Below are 23,253 nucleotides of genomic sequence, written 5' to 3'. Positions count from 1 at the left end.
CCTGGAGATTTTGTTATAATGGGTTGCTGTGTTGGAAGAAAGCGGTCAGTGGTTCAGAGATGCTATTGTGTTTACAAAGAACAGCCAACCCCATTTATCAATAAAAAGAAATAACAAATAAAAAAATAAAAGGTGTTCTAAACAGAACTTATAGGCCAACTCAGATACTAGACATGTGTTTAATATAAAGCAGATAGTATTCAAAGGAACTATTTAGTTTTAAATAAAAGCATTTTTATGTCTAAAATACGGCCTGAAAAAAATCTGTAGTTGCATTGTATTTTGTGATACTTTATTATGTAAGATTCCAAAAAATACTTCTGTAGGCTTCATGACCAAGAATGAGAAATGAACAGAGAAGGAACTACAAGATAATTTTTCATAAAAGAAAAAAAAACAGCTGTTGATGCAGTAGTTTTTGATGGACAACAGTATATATATTATATATGAATTCATGCGTTTGCTTGTCATCATCTGAACTTGGCCTCCAAAGATAACCAAAAAAGTTAATCAGCATGGTGAAGGGAAGCCAACACAAAATATTACAAACTCTCTGAAAGTTGATCCTTAAGTTTCTAACATCCTGTCTCCATTTATTAGATTGTCACAATATAAAGTCAATTGCCGGAAAAGTTAGCCAGTGTAATGACTACATCCCATTTTCCTTGAAGAACTGTTTATGAATGCCATGAATATTTTGGGGTTGAGGACAAAGAGGCTTTTTCAACCCTTCTCTTTAAGAGGAGGAATGTATGAACCTGTTATATAAACCTCACTTTTTATAATTACTCCCACTCCCACACAAAAAGTAGACTTCATAAGATGATTAGAAATGTTCATAATATACAAGACGAGAGAAGCAGTCACTCACATCTGCACTGGAGATTGTAAAGCAGAACTGTTGTCATTTTTTCGTCAGTTATTCTAGCAAAGCAAAACAAAGACCACTAGCTTTAATTAGCAGCAGAAGTTCAATCCATTTAAAAGTAACTGGAAAGCAAGGCTATTGACCCATGATACCCATAAGTATGATTCCTTTCATTTTGCCTAGGTCATATAAAAAAGTTACTGTATAACTTACCAAACATTCAGTTATCAGCATCAACTTAACATTTGCCAGACCAGTAGAAGTTTTTGGAATCTGGTCCCTGGTCAAGCAGCCAACGATGGGACCACACCTGATTACTCCAGTGTGGTGAGACATAAGGAGATTGTTGGCTACAAAACTGCTGTTAGAAAATAGAATAAATAAAGCAAAATTTGAGCACCTTCTTCGATGTCTGAACAAATGTCTCTGTTTAAAAATATATCTATTTTTTTTCCATACAGTGCAGGGTAAACATCAGATTTCTGTGTTTCTGTGTTTAACAACAATATCAACTCTCCTGTTGGTGCCAGTGAGGGTTCTGTTTATGGTGATGAGACATTTGTCTTGTTTTTAGGAGGTAACTATAAGTTGCTATGTCAGGTGGGAACATGTGTATCTCTCTCCACGAGACACAGCTTTCCTATTTTTTTTTTTTCTGAAGATGAAATTAAAGAAATACTACATGATTTCACAAATCCCTGATTAAGCATCCTCTGTTGAATTCCTGACAGTGAAACCAGAATCAGTCATAGCTTACAATCAAAACCTTTTTTTTACTTTCTATTTCATGTTTTCTTTCTTACTCAACACTTTGTTACAACTGTTGTCATAGAGACCAAGCACAGAAAAAGTAAATTTAAGAAAAAAAAACAGAACAGAGGTCAGGGTATTATTACAATGACAGCAATAATTGAAATTTCAGTTTTTGAATATTGTTCAGATAATCATTTATTAAATTATTTATCACACATTTTCCAGTAAATACTCCCTGCAGTGAAGCACCAGTGGAGCAACTAATGAGAGAGGATTATTTAATAGGAGAAAGTTTATGTGTGCACAAGGGAGTGAAACTACCATTGTTTACTGTGGTAAAATTCCATTAACCTCCCAAAGGAAGTGTGGATAAAACGATTAGATGTTCCAAACACGTGTTTGCTCTAGCTGTCTTGAAGGAGGTGTATACTAATGTGCGTAAAAGATCAAGCTTTGTTGGAAAATCACATCATAACCTTCCTGACATCACAGACATTTAAAAAAAAATGGGAGGCCACATTTTCCGCTTCAGCTTTCTCTGCCTTACTTGGATATACTGAAAAGGTTTAGTGTGATGTGTCAGATATCTGGGACTTGCTAGTGCTTTTAATAATAAATTTAAGTTTTAAGCTCTTTCTCTACAATATAAAATTCACAGTTTCATTTTCACATTCCGCAATACACTTGGGTTATAACAGAGAATTATTTTGTCTGCCTTCTTTTTATCACACTGAATTTCACAATCTTGCTCATGTTGTTGGTCTTATTTATTTGAGGAACTGGGCAGAGCATGGGGATTTTGTTGCAAAATTTCCCTTACTCCATTTACAGTTATGAACATCATATTACATTAAATGGCTTTTTACCACTATTTACAACTGCAGTTCCATTAAATGTTACTAGTTGGCATTTATCAAAGGTATGAATTCATTGAAAAAATATATGATTAAGTTTAAATTTTTCAACAAGAAGCTACTTTCCAACCAAGTCAGCATCAATACTTTCCAAAGTATCGACGGTACTGGTGATGAAGAACATTGAATCAAGCAGATATCTCATCATTGCTTAAATGAATGAATACAAAACCTGTGTACAGCAGAAAATGTTGTATAATGTTGTACATCTGGCTTGACACTTCTTTGAGGAAACAATGGCTTGGGGATCTGATCACACCAGGATTCAGCCCACCTATGTCCACAGAGGCCCCCTCTTGTAATCACACTGATCAGCACAGGCCAGAGTCCACACCACAGCCATAGGGCTGCAGTGGAGGACCCCCAGCCATCCCGAGAAGGGCAGCAACCCACAGACTGATCGAGCAAAGCTGCTGGCACAAGGAATCTCCATGAGGAAAACCATAATTACCTAAATATACAATACAATTAGTTGTTTGCATAGCAATCAAATCTTATGTTGAAACGAAAATACAACTTTAACAAAATAGCCAAAATATATGTTTTTATACTCAAGGTCAATTAGAGGAAATACTTTGTCCTATGATGACATATTTCTTTCTTTGTATCTAAACGTTCACACTTATTTTGACTTAAATATGCTGGCAGCCCCCAAAATGAATAAGAAAGCCATACCCCTTGGTAGTTATCCCACTTTTTGTGTCATAGCCTCAGATTTAAGCACAGTTTTGGGGGTTAGGGGTAATTTGTGTAAAATATTGTGTAAAAACCCAACAACAAAAGAAAAAGTAAATTCATGAAGTGAAATCATTTAAAAGGGAGAGGACAGGAAGAGAACACACACAGTGTTACGCTGTGTTTTCACTAATGTGTCAGTTAGCATCAGAAATCATAAAATTAGTGGAAGTGTTACAAATAACTGTCATATGATTTCAATACATGGACTCTGAACTCTGCAACACCACTGTGCAACAGACAGCGAGAAAGTGATACCATGAAGACCAAAGAGTTCTCCAAACAGATGAGAAGTAAAGGTGTGGAGGAGTTAAAATTGGTTTTGGTTATAAGAAAACCTAAAATCTTGAAAATCCTACAGAACACTGTTAAATCTATCTTTGCAAAACTGAAAGATACAGCAGCACAGCAAATGTGCCAGAAGAGGGCCGTCAACCAAAATTCATCGACTGGGTAAAGAAAGCATTAGTCAGAGAGGCAACAAAGTCCAGACACATAAAGCAAATGTCAGAAGCAGCTTCTGTCTGGAAATAAGCTTATCTAACGTTAACATCATAACTCTACTGTCTAATGAACATAAGTGAAATTAGGATGATGATCTGACAAAGAATAAATGAAAACTTGAACTATAAATGAAGGGGGTAACTGAGGACATTTGTGTTCCTAAACAAAACCATGAAGACAATCTCACAAAGACACAACAAAACAGAAGAAAAACAGCACAGAATCAAAATTCACATGTTAACTGTTAAACAGTTGTTCAGTACGATGTGTAAAACATAAAATGTTTAAGTACAAAGTACAAAAAAGTAACAAATTTTAGTGTATGTACAGTAATTCAACAAAGGAAATCTAGATAATGTTCCTTTCCTTTCTCAGATGAAGGAAAGTATTGAAGTTGTATAATGTTGTACATCTGGCAACAGTATGTATTGAAGTATTTCTTACGCTCCAGTAAACAAAGCAAATACACTATACTGTGTTTATCAGATGTGAGATGACTGTTCCCCACATGTCCCTGTCCTCTCAGTGGGTGTAACAGAATTGAAATATTCAAAGGAATCGCCTGAATTGTGTATTTTGAGTCACCACTTGTTATCAGTTCCTGCGTCTTGCAATATGCATAGAAACCTATTTTAAGCTCGCTCCTCATATAGTTTGGCTTTGGGTATATAAGAGCGTAAGCATGTGCACCCCGCCCATTTCTGTGGACCCTCCCTCCCTCTCTCTGGCTTGTAAAATATGTTCAGAGCGATAGCCTCCTAAGAGCCCTCAGACAAACACAAGAAAGTGTGAGGTGTTATTCTTTCCCCTGACGTCCACCACTACAAAAAAAAACCTCAGCACAAGAGCAGCACTTTATGGGTTTTCTTTCTACTACTCTGGATTTTGAAAGAGAAAAGACATTTACTGAAACAGAACTTTCCTTGAAGCAAGTACTTGGACTTTTTAAAAGCAAAAAATAACTTCTTTTTTTTTTTGCCTTAAATGAAATGGCGCTTCGACAGAACTCAGAAAAGGAGCCCAGCATTGAGTTGTTCATTAAGGTCAGTAATTTCTCTACTATTTCATTTAGTTTCTGTTTCCCTGTCAAAATTTGTGATGTGTAGAATGTGAGTCCACTTTAAATCTATCTACATGTGTTTTAAATCTTTTCTTTTTGAGAAAAAAGTCACACTTGGATTTGTTATTTAGTCATTAGTCTACAGTAACATGAACTAGTACAGAAAACATTCACATATGAGCATCATCAATCAGAGGAAAACTCTCTTTCGGATTGGCTCTGACTCCAGATGCCATGTATGCATATGGTAAGGTGTTTGTCTCCCTGCTGAGGGTCATAGCAGACTGTTATCAGTAAACTGTGGCCACAGACTGAGAGTCCATCTTATCATTGCATACCCAGAAGGAGCAAAGAGCCTGGAGAACTTCATGTATGACGCTGGCACACCCACTTTACTCATACGCACATTTTGTCACACAGTCATCAAAATAAGTTACGTGAGAAAAATTTCTCACACAGAGACAGATAAATTTGATCATCTAACATGATTTGTTATTGAACTTGGACAGAAGCAGAGTTTTTGATACTCAAAACAAGGTCACAAAAGAAGGGCTTGTTTTAAGTAGCCAGAAAACATTTCCCTTTTTTAATTTTGAACAAAATAGACATGATGTATTTCATCGGCCAAGGCAATGATGTGAGGAAGATTGTTACCATCAGATTTAGCCAGGTTAACTATTTCCACATGTTTCCAGTCTTTATAATAAGCTAAGCTAACCAGCTGTATATGTATGTCATTTTCCTTGTGTAAATTTTGGCAAAAAGACTATATTTTCCATAATGTCACACATCTCCCTTCCTTTTAACAAAGGGGTGACACAAGGGCTTTAACTGGAACATGCTATGAGATGGCTGAAGGAGGAGTCTGGATGTTAGCATCTTTTTTCCACTACCAAACAATGCCTGCATTTCCCCGCCAGAGGAAATGGCCTTGAAATATCCCAGAGACTCCTTTCTCCTCTAAATAGGTCTTTTGACAAGGAGAAGACATGGAAGGGACATGATTCATGAGATTAAGTGCAACACAATTCTACATTTTTTAATATCATTTCTGTTTTTTCAGGCTGGACATGATGGAGAGAATGTTGGGAACTGCCCCTTCTGCCAGAGGCTCTTCATGGTGCTGTGGCTGAAAGGAGTCAGGTTTACAGTGACCACTGTTGACATGAGGAAGTAAGCACTCCCCCTCATGTGGCAAAAAAAAAAAAAAAAAAAAAACACTTCCTGAGCATCTGGTCGTGGGGACTTTCACACTGAACTCTATTGAGAAGCTAACCAGTTAGAGATCAAGACATTTTTTTCAGTAATTCTACCCATTTCTTAGCCATCAATAGTTGCTACTAACACTTTCCTGCAGCAGTGTAAAGGGGGGAGCCTGTAAACCAACATGTGCAAAGAACCTTCATTCACTTTCAAACAAACACCTTCTTTAATATAGGCTTTATTGTGTGAATTTCTCAGGGTTATAACTTACAAATGAGGTCAAGACACTTTGAAAAGAGGCTGATCAATGAGTAATTCATAACACACAAAAACGGGTCTTTGAAACAAGCCTCCACTCCCAAAGTTGTGTAAACTAACCGCCTGTGAGGAAATCATTAGTCCCGAGTGCCACATTTGATTCTGGCAGTCTCACTGACAAATGAATCTTGGATGTGGCATGCTTGATAAGAGCATTACATTTTCTCCTACAATATATTTAATTTCTCTCCATCTATTGCTGTCCTCTTCAGGAAGCCTGCTGAGCTCAAAGACCTGGCCCCTGGGACTAACCCTCCTTTCCTCCTCTACAACGGCACCCTTAAAACAGACTTTATCAAAATCGAGGAGTTTCTTGAACAAACACTGGCCCCTCCCAGGTATTGTTGCATTTAATCATTATACAAATACATTGAAGTTTGATGATGGTTTATTCTCTTTGTGCTCTCATGACCTTCTTTTATTCTGTTCACTACAGGTATCCTCATCTCAGCCCACTAAACAAAGAGTCTTTTGACGTGGGTGCTGACATTTTTGCTAAGTTCTCTGCCTTTATCAAGAACAGCCCCAACAACGCCTGTAAGTTTGGTGTCTTGAAATATATTAAACCGCTTGATTTTTTAAAAAAATTAAGTTTGTTTAACATTTATTTTATCACAAAAGTCATTAAGAAAAAAAAATTATATTTACAATATTGGCATGGCAAGTGTCACAGGTCCACAGACGAAGCCCTCCCCATGCTCTCAGCCATACTGAAACCACTCTAACATACCCCAGGAGGCTTTTTGTTGACTTTAGCTTGGCATTTAATTCCTTTAGCACGCCCACCCATTGCTTCAACAAACTAATCAAATTTATAGGTGATACAACCGTTGTGTTTTTGATCAACAATACTGACGGTGCACCATACAGAGAGGAGGTCCAAACACTGGTGGCCTGGTGCAGTGACAATCACCTAAACCCCAAGAAAACAAAAGAAATCATCAGGACCATACAGTATTCAGAAGTGAGCATCAATGGGGAGGAAGTGGATGGGTCACAAACTTCAAGTTTCTCGACTGCACATCTCGGACTTGACTGTGAGCATCATCCACACTTTTAAAAAGGCCCAGTATCGTCTCTTTTCCTGAACACACAGAGGAGGAACAAACTTCTTCCACCTCAGCTGAAAAACTTTTATCACTGCACACCAGTGTCCTGCTCTAAGGATGTATAATGTGGGACGCCAGGTGAAACAACTTCAGTACGTCATCAAGACTGCTCAGTGGCTCGTTGGCTCCCTACTCCCATGCCTGTAGACGATTTATTCAACCCGTCTCCTCTGACAGCCCAAAAAGATCCAGGACGATCTCGAACACCCAGGGGTTTCTCTGTTCCCCAATCATCCTTCTGGCAGACTTCGAGTCATGCTAGCTGACGCCATCAGACTTAAACACAGTTCCCCTTGCCGCCCGGCACTAAGTTGACTTCGGGGTGCTTGGCGGAGGTTACGTTTCTGTGCAGGTGTAGCAGGTGTAGCAGATGGTGTATAATCTGTGATTGGATTGCAGCGTTTCCTATATTGTGCATTTCTCTCTCCTCTCTGTCTTCTGTTTATTTTCATTTTCCTTTTGGTTTTCATTCAACCTTTTTTCTGTCTTCTTTTTCCGGTCAGGTCCAGCAAAACTATGGAGACTTAGTAAAACAATCTTTAAAGCAAATTTGCTCAGCACAACACAATGACCCCCCCCCCCCCCCCCCCCACACACACACACACACACTCACGCACACACACAAATTGTGACCATTTTCTTTGCACTAATTTTGGTACAGACTATTAACATATAACTTTTTAGCTCCACTTTGTGCTCTTGTGAAATAACAGTAAAGCTCCTTCGGATTATATTACACTACAGGCAATAAGTAATAGAGAAACAACGTGTATTTGTGTGTCTGGCCCTCTAGTGCAGGAGAAAAACCTTCTGCGGGAGTTTAAACGTCTGGATGACTACTTGAACTCCCCCCTACCTGAGGAGATTGACCATGAATCAACAGAAACCATCACTGTCTCCAAGAGGAAGTTTCTTGATGGAAATCGTCTCACCTTAGCAGACTGCAACCTGCTGCCCAAGCTTCATGTTATCAAGGTGAGACAGTTGTATTATTGTTTATTAAGATATCAGTAGAGGCTGTTTATTCTCCTCAGACTGTAAAAGGTTACATTAGCATCTTTGAAGAGTCAGATTAAAGCAGATTATACATTAAATGGACAAAATACAAAACCTTTCTTACTGTCCCCTCATCCAATAAAAATCACTGCAACATCAAATGCACCCGATCCATCCATCTGCACATTGTAGAGACCCATTTATATGGGCTGGGAATTGGGCAGCTCAATTAGACAATTCATTTTTACAAAATGATTATTTAAAACAAGAATAGACATAATTTTTGCATTTGCCAAAAGTCTCAGTGTTTATTCAATCGAATATTATAGAGGGCCCTGCGATGGACTGGCGAGCTGTCCAGGGTGTACCCTGCCTGTCGCCCAAAGCCAGCTGGGATAGGCTCCAGCTTCCCCGCGACCCTGAATTGGATTAAGCGGTTCAGAAAATGAATGAATGAATGAATATTATAGAGGGACCTGAAGTGGGCAGTTAATGTAAAAAAATATCATCATGCTGGAGCTGAAATTGTTCTGTACAAAAGAATTAAATCCTTCAAAGTAGTAACAAGCTCTCATCAGTAGTGATCAGAAATGTATAGTTTAGCTTGAGTCAAAATAAATAATGACAACGTACCCAACCATTTGTTTATATTGCTTAGATTTATCTATGATATGTAAGAAACATTTCTGTTTATATTTACAGAGAAATATGGAACCTTCTGGTTTGCAAACTTTCACACACCTTTCTAAATCACATGAGTTCCTCCTCCTGTGTTCTTTGTAAATTCACCTTTTTGTTTAATTTCAGGTTGCTGCCAAGAAGTACTGCGACTTTGACATTCCCACTCGCTTCGCGGGTGTTTGGAGATACCTTGAAAATGCCTACGAAAGAGAAGAGTTCAAACAGACATGTCCAGCTGACATCGAAATTGAGAAGGCTTACTTTGGTGTGGCGAACAAGTATAAATAGTTTAGATTTTTTCTTGTGTTAAAATCCCATTTTTACTGTGTGTAACTGCGTCTGGTAATCTGTGGAGGATGTTTCTACCACAAGGACAAACTGTGGCTTTGAGCTAGACACTATTTCACCTTAGTAACCTTGAGCTGAAACCATATGATACATGATTTATTATTGGTTGTATTTGCTAACTGAGTATTTCTTGTCATCAGAGACATAGAAAGGCCAAATGTGCAATTGACTGTTAATCATGATTTAGCAAAGCTTTTGTTAAAAGTGTAAATAAATATATTTTTTCATGCTTTTTAAAATCAAAACAATTGCTCTGAATTTTGTATAATTTTGTTAGTGTAAGCCAGGGGTGTCCAGCTCCGGTCCTCAAGGGCTAAAATCCTGCAGGTTTTCCAGGTATCCCAGCTCCAACACAATTGATTCAAATTAATGAACCACTGAGCAGAACTTCATTGGCTGTTGAATTCATTTCATGTACACCAGTCATGTTGGAGCAACAATACAGCAAAAACCTGGAGGACAGCTGCCCTTGAAGACAGACTTTGGGCACTCCTGGCGTAAGCAGATGCTGCAGAAACAGTTCATTTTTGTGCTATACATGTAACACATTCCTTTATGTTTCTCTATAGAAATATTTTTATACAACTTTACTTCTTCACTAACACACTAATAAAAAATATCCTTCTTGTGTGTCATAATCTTCGTTTTTGAAGTGTGTGTGTGTGTGTGTGACCATCTGTGTGGTCACTATCCTGAGTTTTGCCATCCTTTTTGGCTCATACAGCTAATATTAAATGTGAAACCAATTCACATAGGTAGTATTTCTGATATTGAAGTTTATTTTCATTCACACAAAAAAAACAGTTTTACAGTTTTAAAAAATATATTTTCTTTTGATTGAGACAAGATGATAAATAAACACTTTATGGAAAACAAGAATAATGATGGAAAATGCAAAGGGTCTCCACGCTAGAACCAAACCAAACATCCTTTGGTGTGCTCTAGTTGGTCACACAGTATTTCCAGAAACATGCTGTCAGAGAGAGAGAGAGAGAGTCACATTAATCACCTTTACATTGGAATCCTTTAACATGTTGCAAGATTCCAGAATATATTGACATTCTATATTTTTACATTTAGAATTTAAATGTGTACATTTTTATTACATATTTCTGTTAAATATAATATAAATATGAGTTTATGTGCTTATAGGAAAAGTTATAGACATTTTTGCAGCACTCAACTATGAATGTAATATTATCAGCTAACAGTTATATGACATCATTTACTATAGAGTTATAAATCCTTATTAGGTAAGGGTATTAAATTGATATCGCAACTTTATAAACTGAAACATATTTCAATTTCTTTATCTACAAAATAAAAAAGAAAAGGAAAACGTCACCGTTTTCTTTTTCTTCAGCAGAATTTTTTTTTTTTTAAAAACAGAAGAACTCAAAAAACACAAAGCATGCTGTCAAGAGAATAGTTGTCGTCTCACCCCTTTTATTTGTTTTTGGGAGATTCTGCTCTGATCTGAGAAAACCCTGAGAACGAAGCTTGTCAGCTGCTGCCAGTTTTAGGACAACTTCTTTGAGGTCCTCAACCTTAAGAAAGACAACAAAATGAAACAGCAATGAAAATATATGCACACTGCACACATATATGTGTTTTTTTTACACTCTTACTCAGAATATCAGCTCTATTAAGCTTCTGCACTCATTTTCTGCAGACTTTTAGGGTCTTAGATTCATAGATTTCAAGCTTTCCTTTTCTGTGCTCAAATGCAACTTCAGATCTTGCAATAGAAGTCTGTGACTGATTAGTTTTTTTTAACTAAAAGAGATGTGCGTATAGGCATTTGTAATTTTAAGACATGTAATGTCATTGACACAATCTAATTTATAAACATCACTTGTATATATTCGCAATTAAGCACTAATTGTTCTTTCAAAACTGCTGTTTTCACTTCTTGTTATGCTGCTTATCTTAGCTGTTTTAGTATTTGTTGGGTTTTTTTTACTTGAAATTTCCAATGAAATTTAGTTCCATACATATAGTGCTGTTTTCTTTTTTTTTTTGTTTTTCTTTTTTTTAAGATAATGAATAGGAGCATCAAACATAGAGCTTACCATATTTATAAACTTGTCCTGTTGTGCTGCATCTTTTGCCCCTGAAGATAAATTTTGAAATTTTGTTACTTTTACCATCATATCCAACTATTTCGTCTGTGTAGTGAAATTTTTTCAAATTTGTGCGTTAAAGTTTTTACCTTTGTTCCAGGAGTCTTTCCCTTTCTCTCTCTGCTGAATGAGTAGTGGATACAGATTATTCACCTCTCTCGGCTCTCCTTCATCAGCATTGCCTCCATCTTCCACTTCTGACACTAGTTTCTGAATGAAATCTGTTAGGATGACACAATTTTATCTTTTATATTGTGAAAAACATTTTCATTAGTAATTACAAATATATTTAATGGGAAAGTCTGAACAACAAAAATCAGTATTATCATAAAAAGTGGTCAATTTGGAGAACTTGAAGAGCCTCAATCTAAAACAAAAAAGAAAAGTCATACCTGCTTGTGGCTCCAAGTTGGTTTCTGGATACAGGGGCAGAGGATGTGTCCTTGTTGCAGAACAAATCACAGCTATGAGATAAAACAGAGCTACAGAAAGCATGGTGTCTCTGTGTTCAGATGACCAGGTCCAAACTGTTTCTCAGCCCAACTGCAAACTTCACTTATATTTCCACCATGACTATCCATCACCTTGCGATCAATACATTATCATTACACCCAGTCCTCCTCTTAATGGTTTTGACGCGATGAACCAGGCGTCATAGACACAATTTAGAGGAGCCTGTCAATTCAACTGAAGGCTATCTGTGCTTGTACAGAGCAGACAAACAAATGTTTGCTCTCCAGCAGTAATCAGAGCAGCTCGGATGGCTTGTGTTTGACACCATTTCTGTGTGATGGGCTGTTCAAATGTGTCATTGCTCATGTCTACGATCAAATCTGGTGGAAGTATGTTACCGCAGGTTTTTTACGTCATTTTATGTTGTTAAATGATTAGCATCTCTCAGGCCATCAGGTTCGGCCATTAGGGCACCTTGTAGTAGAATGGTGCACACAGGCATATTTTTTGTGGTTGACATGAGGCCTTTCCAAACAGTGAAACAGCTAATCTTATGTTTCACATTTTCACACCATGCAGTTACTTTATGCATGTTGTTCAAGCCATGGATTAGGAGCTCTGTTTTCTCAGTTTCTTTATTAACTGCAATGCTTTGAAAAAAATATATCTGCAGATACAAACAAATACAAAGGCATTTATATATGGTGAATACCGAGTGGAAAATAAATTATATGTTATTTTCCCTTTGTATCTCCCCTGCAGAAAACTTATTTTCTCTGTTGCAGAGAAAATAAATGTCTACGTAAGTAAGCTCTAAGTTTGTTCTCATATTATTTATGGTAAATAAAAACATCAAGGTAAAAAGAAACTGTTGTCAAAACTAAAAAGAAAGATGAAACAGAGAAGTCGCAGATTTTTTAGCTTTTCAGACAACTCTTCAGCTCCAGAGCTCTTTATCAAACTGAAAGGACACTAATGTGCTTCAGACAAGTTCACATAGTATCGGATGATTTATTGACTCCATGTCTGGGAAGCTGCTGAGCAAAACAACATTTGATGCATCTGGCTGCAGAGCTGGAAATGAAAAGAAGCATTGGCACGTGCCAGGCATTTTAAGGACAGAGGCAGCACAGTAGACACATGAAGGAAACATAATGATACTATGTTGTGCATTGGTTGGTCAAACTGCTCACTTGTGCACAAACATGAAGTTCAATTAACTTTACACAACATGAAGAAACATCTGATTACACTATTTAAATCTATTTGTGAAAGGATTTTAGAAACTAGGAAATGGATGGCAGCTCAGGAAGAACCGGCATATTTTACTAAAAGAAATGTACAAATGAAACAATGTAAAATACTTAAAACACTAAGATCCTAAATAGGTATATCTATTTCACTTATATACATACAGAAAAAGCACTATATGGGAAATCATCCATGTAACATATATGATAGTATATAATTATTACAGTACTTACCGGAAATAAATGTGATATTAGAGCTGTAGCTCATTGTGTTTTAATTTATCTCTTTCTGGGAAGTGCATGTGCAGTTGTGTGGTGGTCAGCACATGTTCCTAACAGCAAGAGGGCTTGTGGAATCAAAATTTGGTTGAGATCTTACTGTGTGGTATTTGCATGGAGAACAGTTAAATGCCACACAGTAAGGATATGGTTCATGGAGAACATTTGTATGTTCTCAATGCAAATGCCACATCGTGAGTTTCCTATGTACTCTGCGTACTGGCTTCAAGAGCATGGAGAAGATACCAGGAGATGTGCCAGTGCCAGTATATCAAGAGACGTGGAAGGGCCTGGAGGAGGACAACAACCCAGCAGTAGGATTGTTATTAGATCTTGTATGCACATAGAAGAACACTGTCAGGGGCAACCAATGTGCATGTTTTTCTCAAACTGTCAGTCAAGCTCACTTCGGGCGGTATATGGGGGGTATAAGTGGGGTCTGTCTTCACAGCTCAACACTGTGCAGTCCAATTGGCATTTGCCAGAGAAAATTAGAATTGGTTTCCTGTGATCTTGACAGTAAAGAGCAAGTTCACATATGACATACATATGACAGATGTGAAAAAGTCTGGAGACGCTGTGGACAAAGCTCAGTATGACAGATCTGCAGTGGGTCATTGATTGTCTTGGGAGCCATTTGGCAGGCTGCACAGACCTGCATGTGCTGGGCAAAGCTACCCTGGTTTTCATTAGGTATCAAAACTCAGCCATTCAGAAAATTATCCAACAAACTTTTGTCTGACAAACAACTGTAACACTTAAGAGAAGACGCAAAGAAGGACGAAAAATCCTGCTATTTTAAAAAAAATCTGTCAAAAAGTACTAATTCTTAAAATTTTTGTACTGAGTATCACTGTAGAAAAGTGAGCGCTGAATCCATGATATTTAAAAAATTCTAGACAGACGGTGGCAGCAACGCAACGCAACGCCAGACTTCACAGATGTCTCAAAGGCTCTACCCCTACCAGCACAAAATTAAAGGACACTCACTTGTCCGTCCTGTTATTTGCAGTGATTTTGTGAGGCATTATGTGTTAAACAAGAAAAGAAAGTCTATGGACATAAGTCTATAATTTGATATGACACATTATTTTAATGTGTCATATCACATTATTTTATTTTTATTTTTATTTTTTTCTATAACATCCTGATCAGGATGCAGTGACAAGAAAAACTTGTTTTTTTTTTCTTTCTTTTTTAACCACAAACTCAAAATGGGAGAGAAGATGGTAATATTATTTACTGTAGATTAACCAAAAGGGTTCAATGAGCATAAGAATAGGTGGGTTCTGATCGGTTCTGAGCCAGAGGATTTACTGACTGAGTCTTTCAGGCACAGGTAGGTTGCTCTTAAAAAGAGCCTGTAAACATTTATTCGAAAAGTCATAGTCAAGGTAATAAAATGATCACAAAGTTAGTAAAATTTTAAAAAGTCAAATTAAAACAGAACACACACACACAATTAGATTTTCTGAAGAATATTCAATAAGATTGCATAAATTATTGCCCAGTTTTTCTTGCAAACAGCTATAAAGTTCAAGCGGCATCAATATGTGGGTTTACAGAACATAGATATAAGAAGTTATTGTTGACTGTTACATGCCCACCAATTAAGTTCTTGCTACAGTTTACGTTGCCACCGTGGTGTTATATTTAACCTTTTTTATTTTTATTTCATTCATGTTCTTGAGATATTTTTTTCCTCACATTTTGTACTAAAAGCCCTACCACTACCACACAGACAAACACTCAAACATAGACCCATTTCTTGTGTTTGTTTTATATTTATTTCTTTTTGTTGTTAATAAATCGTTATCTATTTCAGAAATAGTAGCCACATGGTAGGCCTCCGTAAATGGAAACTCCTAGTAATTGTTCTGTCGTTAAAATTGCTTTTCCCCAAAGCAAATGGACAAGAATAGAGTGTGGCTGTGAGGTTCAGACTGCAGGGGCAGCATTTCGCATGGTTGCGTGCAGTATGCCTGAAAACAGAGGAGAAAGAAGAAGAATGAAAGCTAAGAGGAAGAAGAAGAACACTCCCGTCGGGTTAATGATTAGCTGTCAGACCTGACGATAGTATCCTGGCCAAGCAGGAAAAGAGTGAGCTGAAAGACAGCCGAGGCGAGAACACCAGCTGGCACGACAACAGTGAGCCCAGCTAGGTACAGTCCCTTTTCTTCATTTATTATATTTATGCTGTAAATAAACTACCCAAAGTAGCTACGCTAGCAGTTAGCAAACAATTGGTTGTTAGATACTTTGGTTACAGCCCCATGTTCAGTGTTTTAAGTTAGCTGATAGCGTCTTAAATGTTAAATGGCTAATGATTGAAAGAATAACAGGCTTAAATACCAAGCACAGCGGTCGATTTCCTGACATACCAAAATCATTAAATGTGACTTTGTTTAGACATCAAGTAGTCACAATATGCGTCAATCATCTACTGCAGGGTTTATGAGTAGTATACTAATAAAAGAGAGGTTTACTATTTTGTGTTGTTCTTTATGTTAAGAATAAAAACTAGCCGTCCTCAGTATATGGTAACTCCGTGTAAGTTTTGCATCCCTGCTCAAACTATCATTTTTTCCCCTTTGGATTATACTTTTAACATGCCATCTATTGACACACCAGCATTGATAAGCTATCATCTTTACAGAAACTCTGCAATGATGTGAACATTTACAGTTTTTCTACTTTATATGTTTAATACTTTTGTGTTTGGGTTATCGCTACAGGTCATGTGACCAGTGACGCTTAGTAACTCTTATTTTCAATTATTTACGTCTGCCTTACGATCTCAGTATATTTTTGTGGCCGAATTATTAAAGCTGCATTTCTTAACCAACAACTATACATTTCTCCCTTATCCAGTGACTGTTGCCAACATGTTGGCTGAGGGAGGCTCTTTTATGAAGGGGATGGTCATGGGAGGCCTCTTCTGCTTAGTAATATCGCTCATAAGTAATTTCAGCCCCATCGCTGAGTCCAAGACAGAAGAACAACATCATCATCATCATCATCACGTTAAGGCTGCAAGTAAAGATGAGCTCAAACACTTATCTGACAGTCAGTTACAGGATTTGAAAAATCAAGTCCGGGTATATTGCTTGATCATGGTCCAGCCAAAGAACATTGTTTATTGGGCGACTGCTTTGGACACTTGGAGCAAACATTGTGATACAGCTGTGTTTTACACCTCAGAGAACTCGAAGGCACTCAAGGCAGTAGACTTGAACGAAAAGGATGGTTGGGCAAGATTACGGAAAGCTTTGAAGCATGCTTATGACCATGCTGGTGACCTGCTCTGGTTTTTTGTGGCACAACCAAACACATTCGCTATCATTGAGAATCTCAAGTATCTTGTGCTCACAAAGGATCCAGGTGAACCTTTCTACCTGGGCAAAGCTGTGAAGTCTGGGGAGCTGGAGTATGTGGAGTATGACAGTGGCATTGTTCTAAGCTATGAAGCTCTGAAAAGGCTGGTGCACGTTTTCCAGGATGAAGAGAAATGTCCAGAAAGGGGACGTGCCTTGTGGAAGCTTAGTGAAGACAAGCAGCTGGCCGTGTGTCTCAAATATACAGGTGTATTTGCAGAGAATGGAGAAGATGCAAATGGAAAGGGACTGTTCAACAGCAAGAGCGTTGACAGCCTGATAACAGACAGCATGAAAAACAACCCTACCAATGTGGTGGAGGGTTGCTGCTCTGACATGGCTGTCACATTCAACGGCATGTCCCCAAATCAGATGCAGGTTATGATGTTTGGAGTTTACAGACTTCGTCCATATGGGCACGATTTCCATGACTGGTTAACATTCTACCCACCAGATGGTTCAGACAATGACTAGTCTTGTTCCGTCAGTGTGGATGTGACATTTTAAAATGTTTGCTTCTATGATGGCAAACCTAACTTTGTGGGGAAGGTATTTCATATGGTGTTTGTCAAACTGGATCCTGGGTGAGAATTATACTTTAATGTATATTTGTACTTTTTGCACTTGGCATAATTCCTTTGTGATGGTAGTAAATGAAGTTCATGTGTGTACACTTCAATTGAAAAATGTATCAAATTCATAATGTCAGGTGATTGTTTAAATCATTTAAGGTTTGTCATTGAAGTATGTTCTGTTAATTGTCTTTGTTTTTTTAGTTTTAAACTGCTATTTTTAACTTGACTCTCAAAGTGCACCACACTTATCAGATTTAAACTTTGTTTTAGCACCATCAATCATTTCTGCGTCAGACATATGTCTTCATCCATTTTCTTTTTTGTATGTATTTTTTTGGTTTTCCTTCTATATGAGTGAACCTTTGCAGTGGACAACAAAAGATGCTTTCCTGTCAAAGTTTAATTTGTCAAGCATTTAAAAAAAAAAAAAAAAAAACATTTCTAGAAAAGCTGGATTTTTTCTGTTGCTTTTTGAAAAAAAAAGGCGTTTTAGTTACCAAAAAGGCGTTTAGTTGATAAAACTAGTTACAGATTAAATTCAATGGTTTTCTTTTTTTTTTTTTTTTTTTTTTTTGAGGTGCTGGATAATTAATCAATGACTGTGTCGTCTTATGTGATTTACAGGAAGGGGAACAGACTGTGCGAGTATGGTTTTTATATGTGTATTTGCTCTATTGCAAGATGGCCAAGATGTCACATTTTTCCATCTTCAAATGATCACAATTAAATTGTGTTCTGTTAATCTTTTGCAATTATAGTTTAAGTTGACTGAAAGTTCAATAATTCCACCATAAAAGCAAAGAAAAACCAAAAAAAACAAACATGATAAAAAGAAAAATTTCCATTTAGGGTTTTCTGAAAACAAACATCCAACATACTGATTCATTTAAAGAGTTCTTATAATACTATTTTAATTATCCTGTGATTTCTATGCTAATTGTGAGAAGTCTATTGCAGAATATCAGTTTTAATATTAATACTGTAGTTGGCTAATAATGTACTGTAATTACTTTTAATGACAACTGGGGAATTTTTTTTTAGAAAAATAAGCTTAATGTCATAAGCTTATCACAGTGCACATACTTGATATCATCCAAAGCAATAAATAAATAAACTTGCATATTGGTAGTTTAGCTGGAGCTGGTGGAAATGTATCATGTTAAAAAGGCTATTATACACTTGTAGCTGTGTTAAAGTCATGAGCATTGATATTTACCTGAACATACTTGATACTTCAGAAGCAGAGTAAAATGCTTTCCAATTAGACCTGTTTGTTTGATTCTGTAATTCGTATTGCTGAAAACATGCTTGTTTAAATCATGTAGTCCTGGTGACATCTTTTGTATTTCCTTGTACTGTATTACCTTGTAATACAGTAATACCTTGTATTACCTTGTACTGTTGACAAGGAAAACAAACTATAACTGAGCCCAAGTAGAAGTCATTTACAATATAAAGGGTAAGTACATTGCTGTTACATAATTTGCTCAAATCTGTCAATACTTCACCATTATAAAACAATTTTAGATTAAAAATTTTCAACCAAGAACTAAAATTTCTCTGAAGTGTGAGTCGAGTAAACAAAAGGGGTAGAGTATCTACCACAAGAAAAAATGTAATATCTGAAATTAGCATGAAAGCAGTGCAAAGGTTTGAGCTTTGTTCAGGGTCAGATCAACAGGTCTAGCAACAAATCTGAATGCTCACCTGGCACGCCTTAAACCATAGTGTAAATATTTCTACATCCTGAATTGCAAGGTTTGCTTAAGGTTACATCCTTAAACCCAACTTAATGCTACTGAACTCATAAAAGCTGTCAATCTCGGAAGGTTGGTTCATCTTAAGTAATATGATTTTAATCCTAAAATCAGAAAACCAGATCCGATACAAAAAAAACAGCTGGCATTCTGGTTTAAAGCAAGTTCTTTTATTTGTGCATCATGGTGGTTGATTTTAAAGCCTCCAGCAGGTTACACAGCGATGTCTGTAAACAGTTGACTGGCAGCTCATGCCTCGGTGTCCAGAGATCCACACATCATTCTGGGTGTTTTGGGTTGGCTGTTGCAGGCGCCGACATTATTTATAGGTCTTCATGTGCCACAATCCATCATTCAGATAGTGCACATTCTCAATTCCAATTCCCTTGTTGACTTTTTCTCTGTTTGCAAAACAAATAGATTAGGATCATAATTTGAAGAAAAAAAAAATGTTGGAAGCATGAGGATTTGTTGCAAATATACATCAGGAGTCTTACATGCTTTCTGCTGACATCTTCATTACGCCAACACAAAGTGCATGCTGTTTTCCTTCTGCCATAATGGCCTGCATCCATTTATTAAAGACAAAGACTTGGAGGGAAAAAGTGACAATTTATGTTATAAAGTGTGTGGGGGGAATCTAGTGCATCATGGTGGATAAAAGGATACAACTACTGTGTCAGCTTCAGCAGGGTAGAGTTTAGCGCCTGGTGACGTCAGTCCCGGACACATGATGTTTGCACCACTTAAGACAAATTTAATTGCTCCTTTGTCAACTTGCTGGTGTGGAAGAATGAAGGGATCTGAAACCAGAAAAAAATTATTAAAATAGAATGAAACTCAAACCCAGTCATTACCCAGATTTCATAAGAGATCTTACATTTATGCAGCAGTCTGAGGGTGGGGTAGAATGGTCCTTCTCTCTGTCTGAAGAAAAGCAGTTCTCCATTCACTGTCAGAATTTCTATGTGTTCATGGCTAAAATAAAAATGGGAAAATTAATGACCCAAAGTACAAAAAAAAAAAGCATATGAACGACTTGAGACAAGCTAAACTAGCATACCATCTCACTATTTTGACAGGATCCTTTTTTGGCATTATTTGATTGAGCCATGACTCAATGTCTGGAAACTGTTCCAGCAGCTGATTTTTTATGCCTTTGATTACTGATGTTTTCAGCTGGATGCAATTGGACACATTTTCCTTCTCATCGAATCTGAAAGGAAGGAAATAAAAATGTTGAATCTCTGGAAAACTCCCAAATGGTTGTTAAAACCAGAACACTTTACTGTTTTGCACAAAATATGTAGCTTTACAAATTATGTCAAAACTTTTAAATAAAGCAGAAATTCTATGAGCCAATCATATTTTATTAACATCTAAGCGGTCATTGTAATTCTACTTCAAAATTACAGGACAGTTACAGTAAAGTATAATGTAAGGAAAACATTGACTCAATACATATTGTATGTACTTCAGTATAAATACAATTTATTTTTCAGTTACTTTATTATTGTAATTCATTACTACTGATTTAATCATATAATGAAGATGTTACAAGAAAAACAATATTTCCCAACTATATTGATAAGTTTTTGAGCAATCTTGTTAGTTGGTATGACTGTCTGTGACACAAACGTAGTGGTATGAAGATTTTCAGTCAAATTTAAGCACAAGTCCCTACAGCGCGTATCTCCAAAGAAAAATTAGCCACACGCTGGAAGAGACTTATTCTCAGATCTGGTGCAAACAATTGTTGGGAATCTGTCAAATTAACATAACTAACATCAACCTGTTTAAATAAATGAAAGTTATGTTTCTAAAAACTCAAATAGGCGCTAATCATTAGCTGCTCAAGCTCGCTGCTAGCTAGCGTTACTACAGAAAGAACCACAAACCTACTTTTTAAACATTCTCGCTGGTCACAATTTTCAGCCTTCTTGAGGTCAGTGAGGGCTTGTCGGGGCACACTGTGCCAAATAGAAAATTACTTACAAACGAGTAACTAAGTATTATTCCTCTATCAAGAAGCGCTACACCGATCACACGTTCATTTAGCAGGGCAAGGCCAGTAGGGGGAAGTGCCGCGACATTTTACGACAGTGAATACGGAAAATTGCTTCTTTGTCGCTTTGGTAACAGCGAGAGGAAAGCGGTCTGAGAGGAGGCGGGTCAGTGCGTTTCTGAAAAAGAGCACAAGTGTGATTTCAAAAAGGCATTGTCCACACAGTGTTTTCAGAGCCCAAACGCTAACTAGTTCATGCCACAGTGTAGATTGTTTATCCTTATTATGAAAAGCGAAATAAAGTAAGGCTATATGTAGTTTAGGTTATTTAGAAGGAAAGGAGCCAGACTGCATCGTTTACAGTCAGAAGCTACCCAATGACAGGATAAAGCATCGTTTCATCACGGGCTGAAAAGGGTCCCACGGCTTTTTGGTTGTTGTATGAAGGGGGTCCTAGGGAAAAATGGATTGGAAACCACTTTTTTCCATGATACTGGAAAAATTAGGCCCTCTGAACATTTTTTCGTCCATAATTTTACAAAATACAAAATTGATTTTAAAGCAACCCATGAGGCCTTTACAATATTTTCTTTTACTGTGTTCCCAAACAATGTTAAGTAGCTTCCTTCAAAGGGGAACATTTGCCAAATTCCCCGTTGTTCCAAATGTGATAGAAATTCAACATGAAATCATTGATGACATATTAAATGAAGATCATTTATATTCTTTTATTCTAATTTATTTTATTAATTATTTATTTATTTATTTAATTTATTTTGGCTTAGGGTGTGATAAATGTTGTTTTTGTGAATATACAGAAAACTTTATTTTCGACTTCTGGGAACAATGATTTATGATGTTTCACTAAATCCAACTCTTTTCAATTGATGGGAAAAAAAAATACAATAAACCAATGTAAACTCAATTTAAAAAAAAAAAAAACAATAGTATTTCTATCTGTGTGCTCTGTTTTTTTTTTATTTTATTTGCTTTTGATTTATTTACTTTTTCCTGTGGGTCTTTGCTTAATAATGAAACACATTAGTATTGTTGCCATATCTTATATATAATTATATTTACGTTTTAAATTTATTACTAGAAAATATAAAATATATACTATATTTGAATTTAAATTTAATTTAAAAAAAAAAAACTAAAGTAGTTTTGAGTTTATTGTTGCAGTAAAATGACAACTGATTCATCTAATGTGTTTTTGAGCTTAATTAGAATTTGTAAACAAATGAAAAATATAGATGATAACAAAAACTTAAGGTCAGCTGCGTTATTTTAATTTATGAGATCATTTATGAGAAAAATTAGATCTATTAAATATATGTTCTTAAGTAGAAAATAAGGCAGTGCGTGTGACAGTGACAGTGACCTGTTCAGGACAGTGACCTGTTCAGGACACTGTCACTGTTGTTAGCAAGATCAGTTACGTGTGATCATCTACATGAGTCACGACTCCCATTAAAATTAAACATTTAAAACGAAGAGTATTTATACCTGATAAATTCTGTGAAGTGTATTGGGCAGTACTTCCTCTGTCATGTTACTGAGATTTTATTACAGTTTTCCAAGCTTTGCACTACTTCAGTGTAAAGATTTGATGACATTTAACATAATAATGTCAAATAAAGTATCATTCAGGCAAATGTGTTTTAATTTACAATATATGTGCAAATAGTAATTTTAAAAAAATCTAGATGTCTAACACCTTTTTAAGATATTTTTTCTTATATGAAGATATTATTTAATCAAAGCGGTACATAATATTATTGTTTTTAAACATTATTATGTTGTTGCTGCTGTTATTAAATGAAAGTTTTAAAATAAAAAAAACGAGCACAACAGTGACGAAAACCTAGTCTACGGCGTTCCTGTATCGCCACCTTGTGGCCAAAAATGGTCATAACATGGTAGTCGGCTTTGAGAGGGGGAGAAAAAA

General features: G+C 36.5%; 3 protein-coding genes across 3 annotated transcripts; 2 read left to right on the top strand and 1 right to left on the bottom strand.

Annotated features, from left to right (window-relative positions):
• Nucleotides 1-4,551: 4,551 nt before the first annotated feature.
• Nucleotides 4,552-10,088, top strand: clic2 (chloride intracellular channel 2). Its single transcript, XM_079250358.1, has 6 exons — nucleotides 4,552-4,817; nucleotides 5,898-6,007; nucleotides 6,568-6,693; nucleotides 6,792-6,892; nucleotides 8,258-8,439; nucleotides 9,268-10,088. The coding sequence occupies exons 1-6, from the start codon at nucleotides 4,764-4,766 to the stop codon at nucleotides 9,427-9,429; spliced, it is 735 nt and encodes a 244-aa protein (XP_079106484.1). The 5' UTR covers nucleotides 4,552-4,763; the 3' UTR covers nucleotides 9,430-10,088.
• A 5,526-nt stretch (nucleotides 10,089-15,614) lies between these two features.
• Nucleotides 15,615-18,869, top strand: c1galt1c1 (C1GALT1-specific chaperone 1). The gene is made up of 2 exons (XM_079250357.1): nucleotides 15,615-15,756; nucleotides 16,466-18,869. The coding sequence occupies exon 2, from the start codon at nucleotides 16,480-16,482 to the stop codon at nucleotides 17,440-17,442; it is 963 nt and encodes a 320-aa protein (XP_079106483.1). The 5' UTR covers nucleotides 15,615-15,756; nucleotides 16,466-16,479; the 3' UTR covers nucleotides 17,443-18,869.
• Nucleotides 18,870-19,434: 565 nt separating this feature from the next.
• Nucleotides 19,435-21,383, bottom strand: mcts1 (MCTS1 re-initiation and release factor). The gene is made up of 6 exons (XM_079250359.1): nucleotides 21,203-21,383; nucleotides 20,364-20,516; nucleotides 20,181-20,278; nucleotides 19,970-20,103; nucleotides 19,798-19,865; nucleotides 19,435-19,701 (listed from the first exon to the last, which is right to left on the bottom strand). The coding sequence occupies exons 1-6, from the start codon at nucleotides 21,211-21,213 to the stop codon at nucleotides 19,620-19,622; spliced, it is 546 nt and encodes a 181-aa protein (XP_079106485.1). The 5' UTR covers nucleotides 21,214-21,383; the 3' UTR covers nucleotides 19,435-19,619.
• Nucleotides 21,384-23,253: the final 1,870 nt, after the last annotated feature.

This window comes from Telmatherina bonti (genome assembly GCF_933228915.1).
Source record: "Telmatherina bonti genome assembly, chromosome: 12".
Taxonomy (NCBI): Eukaryota; Metazoa; Chordata; class Actinopteri; order Atheriniformes; family Telmatherinidae; genus Telmatherina; species Telmatherina bonti.
The sequence above is the reverse complement of the archived record's forward strand: the minus strand, read 5'-3'. Positions and strand labels throughout refer to the sequence as shown.

Bases quoted from the DNA above. Each gene is read 5' to 3' on its own strand.
- clic2 (XM_079250358.1), top strand. From the start codon at position 4,764: ATGGCGCTTCGACAGAACTCAGAAAAGGAGCCCAGCATTGAGTTGTTC. The intron at 6,893-8,257 runs GTAAGTTTGGTG...CTGGCCCTCTAG, and splicing joins GAACAGCCCCAACAACGCCT to TGCAGGAGAAAAACCTTCTG. The intron at 8,440-9,267 runs GTGAGACAGTTG...GTTTAATTTCAG, and splicing joins CCAAGCTTCATGTTATCAAG to GTTGCTGCCAAGAAGTACTG.
- mcts1 (XM_079250359.1), bottom strand. The intron at 20,279-20,363 runs GTATGCTAGTTT...TTTTTATTTTAG, and splicing joins CCTGTCAAAATAGTGAGATG to CCATGAACACATAGAAATTC. The intron at 19,866-19,969 runs GTATCCTTTTAT...AAATGGATGCAG, and splicing joins CTGAAGCTGACACAGTAGTT to GCCATTATGGCAGAAGGAAA.
- c1galt1c1 (XM_079250357.1), top strand. From the start codon at position 16,480: ATGTTGGCTGAGGGAGGCTCTTTTATGAAGGGGATGGTCATGGGAGGC.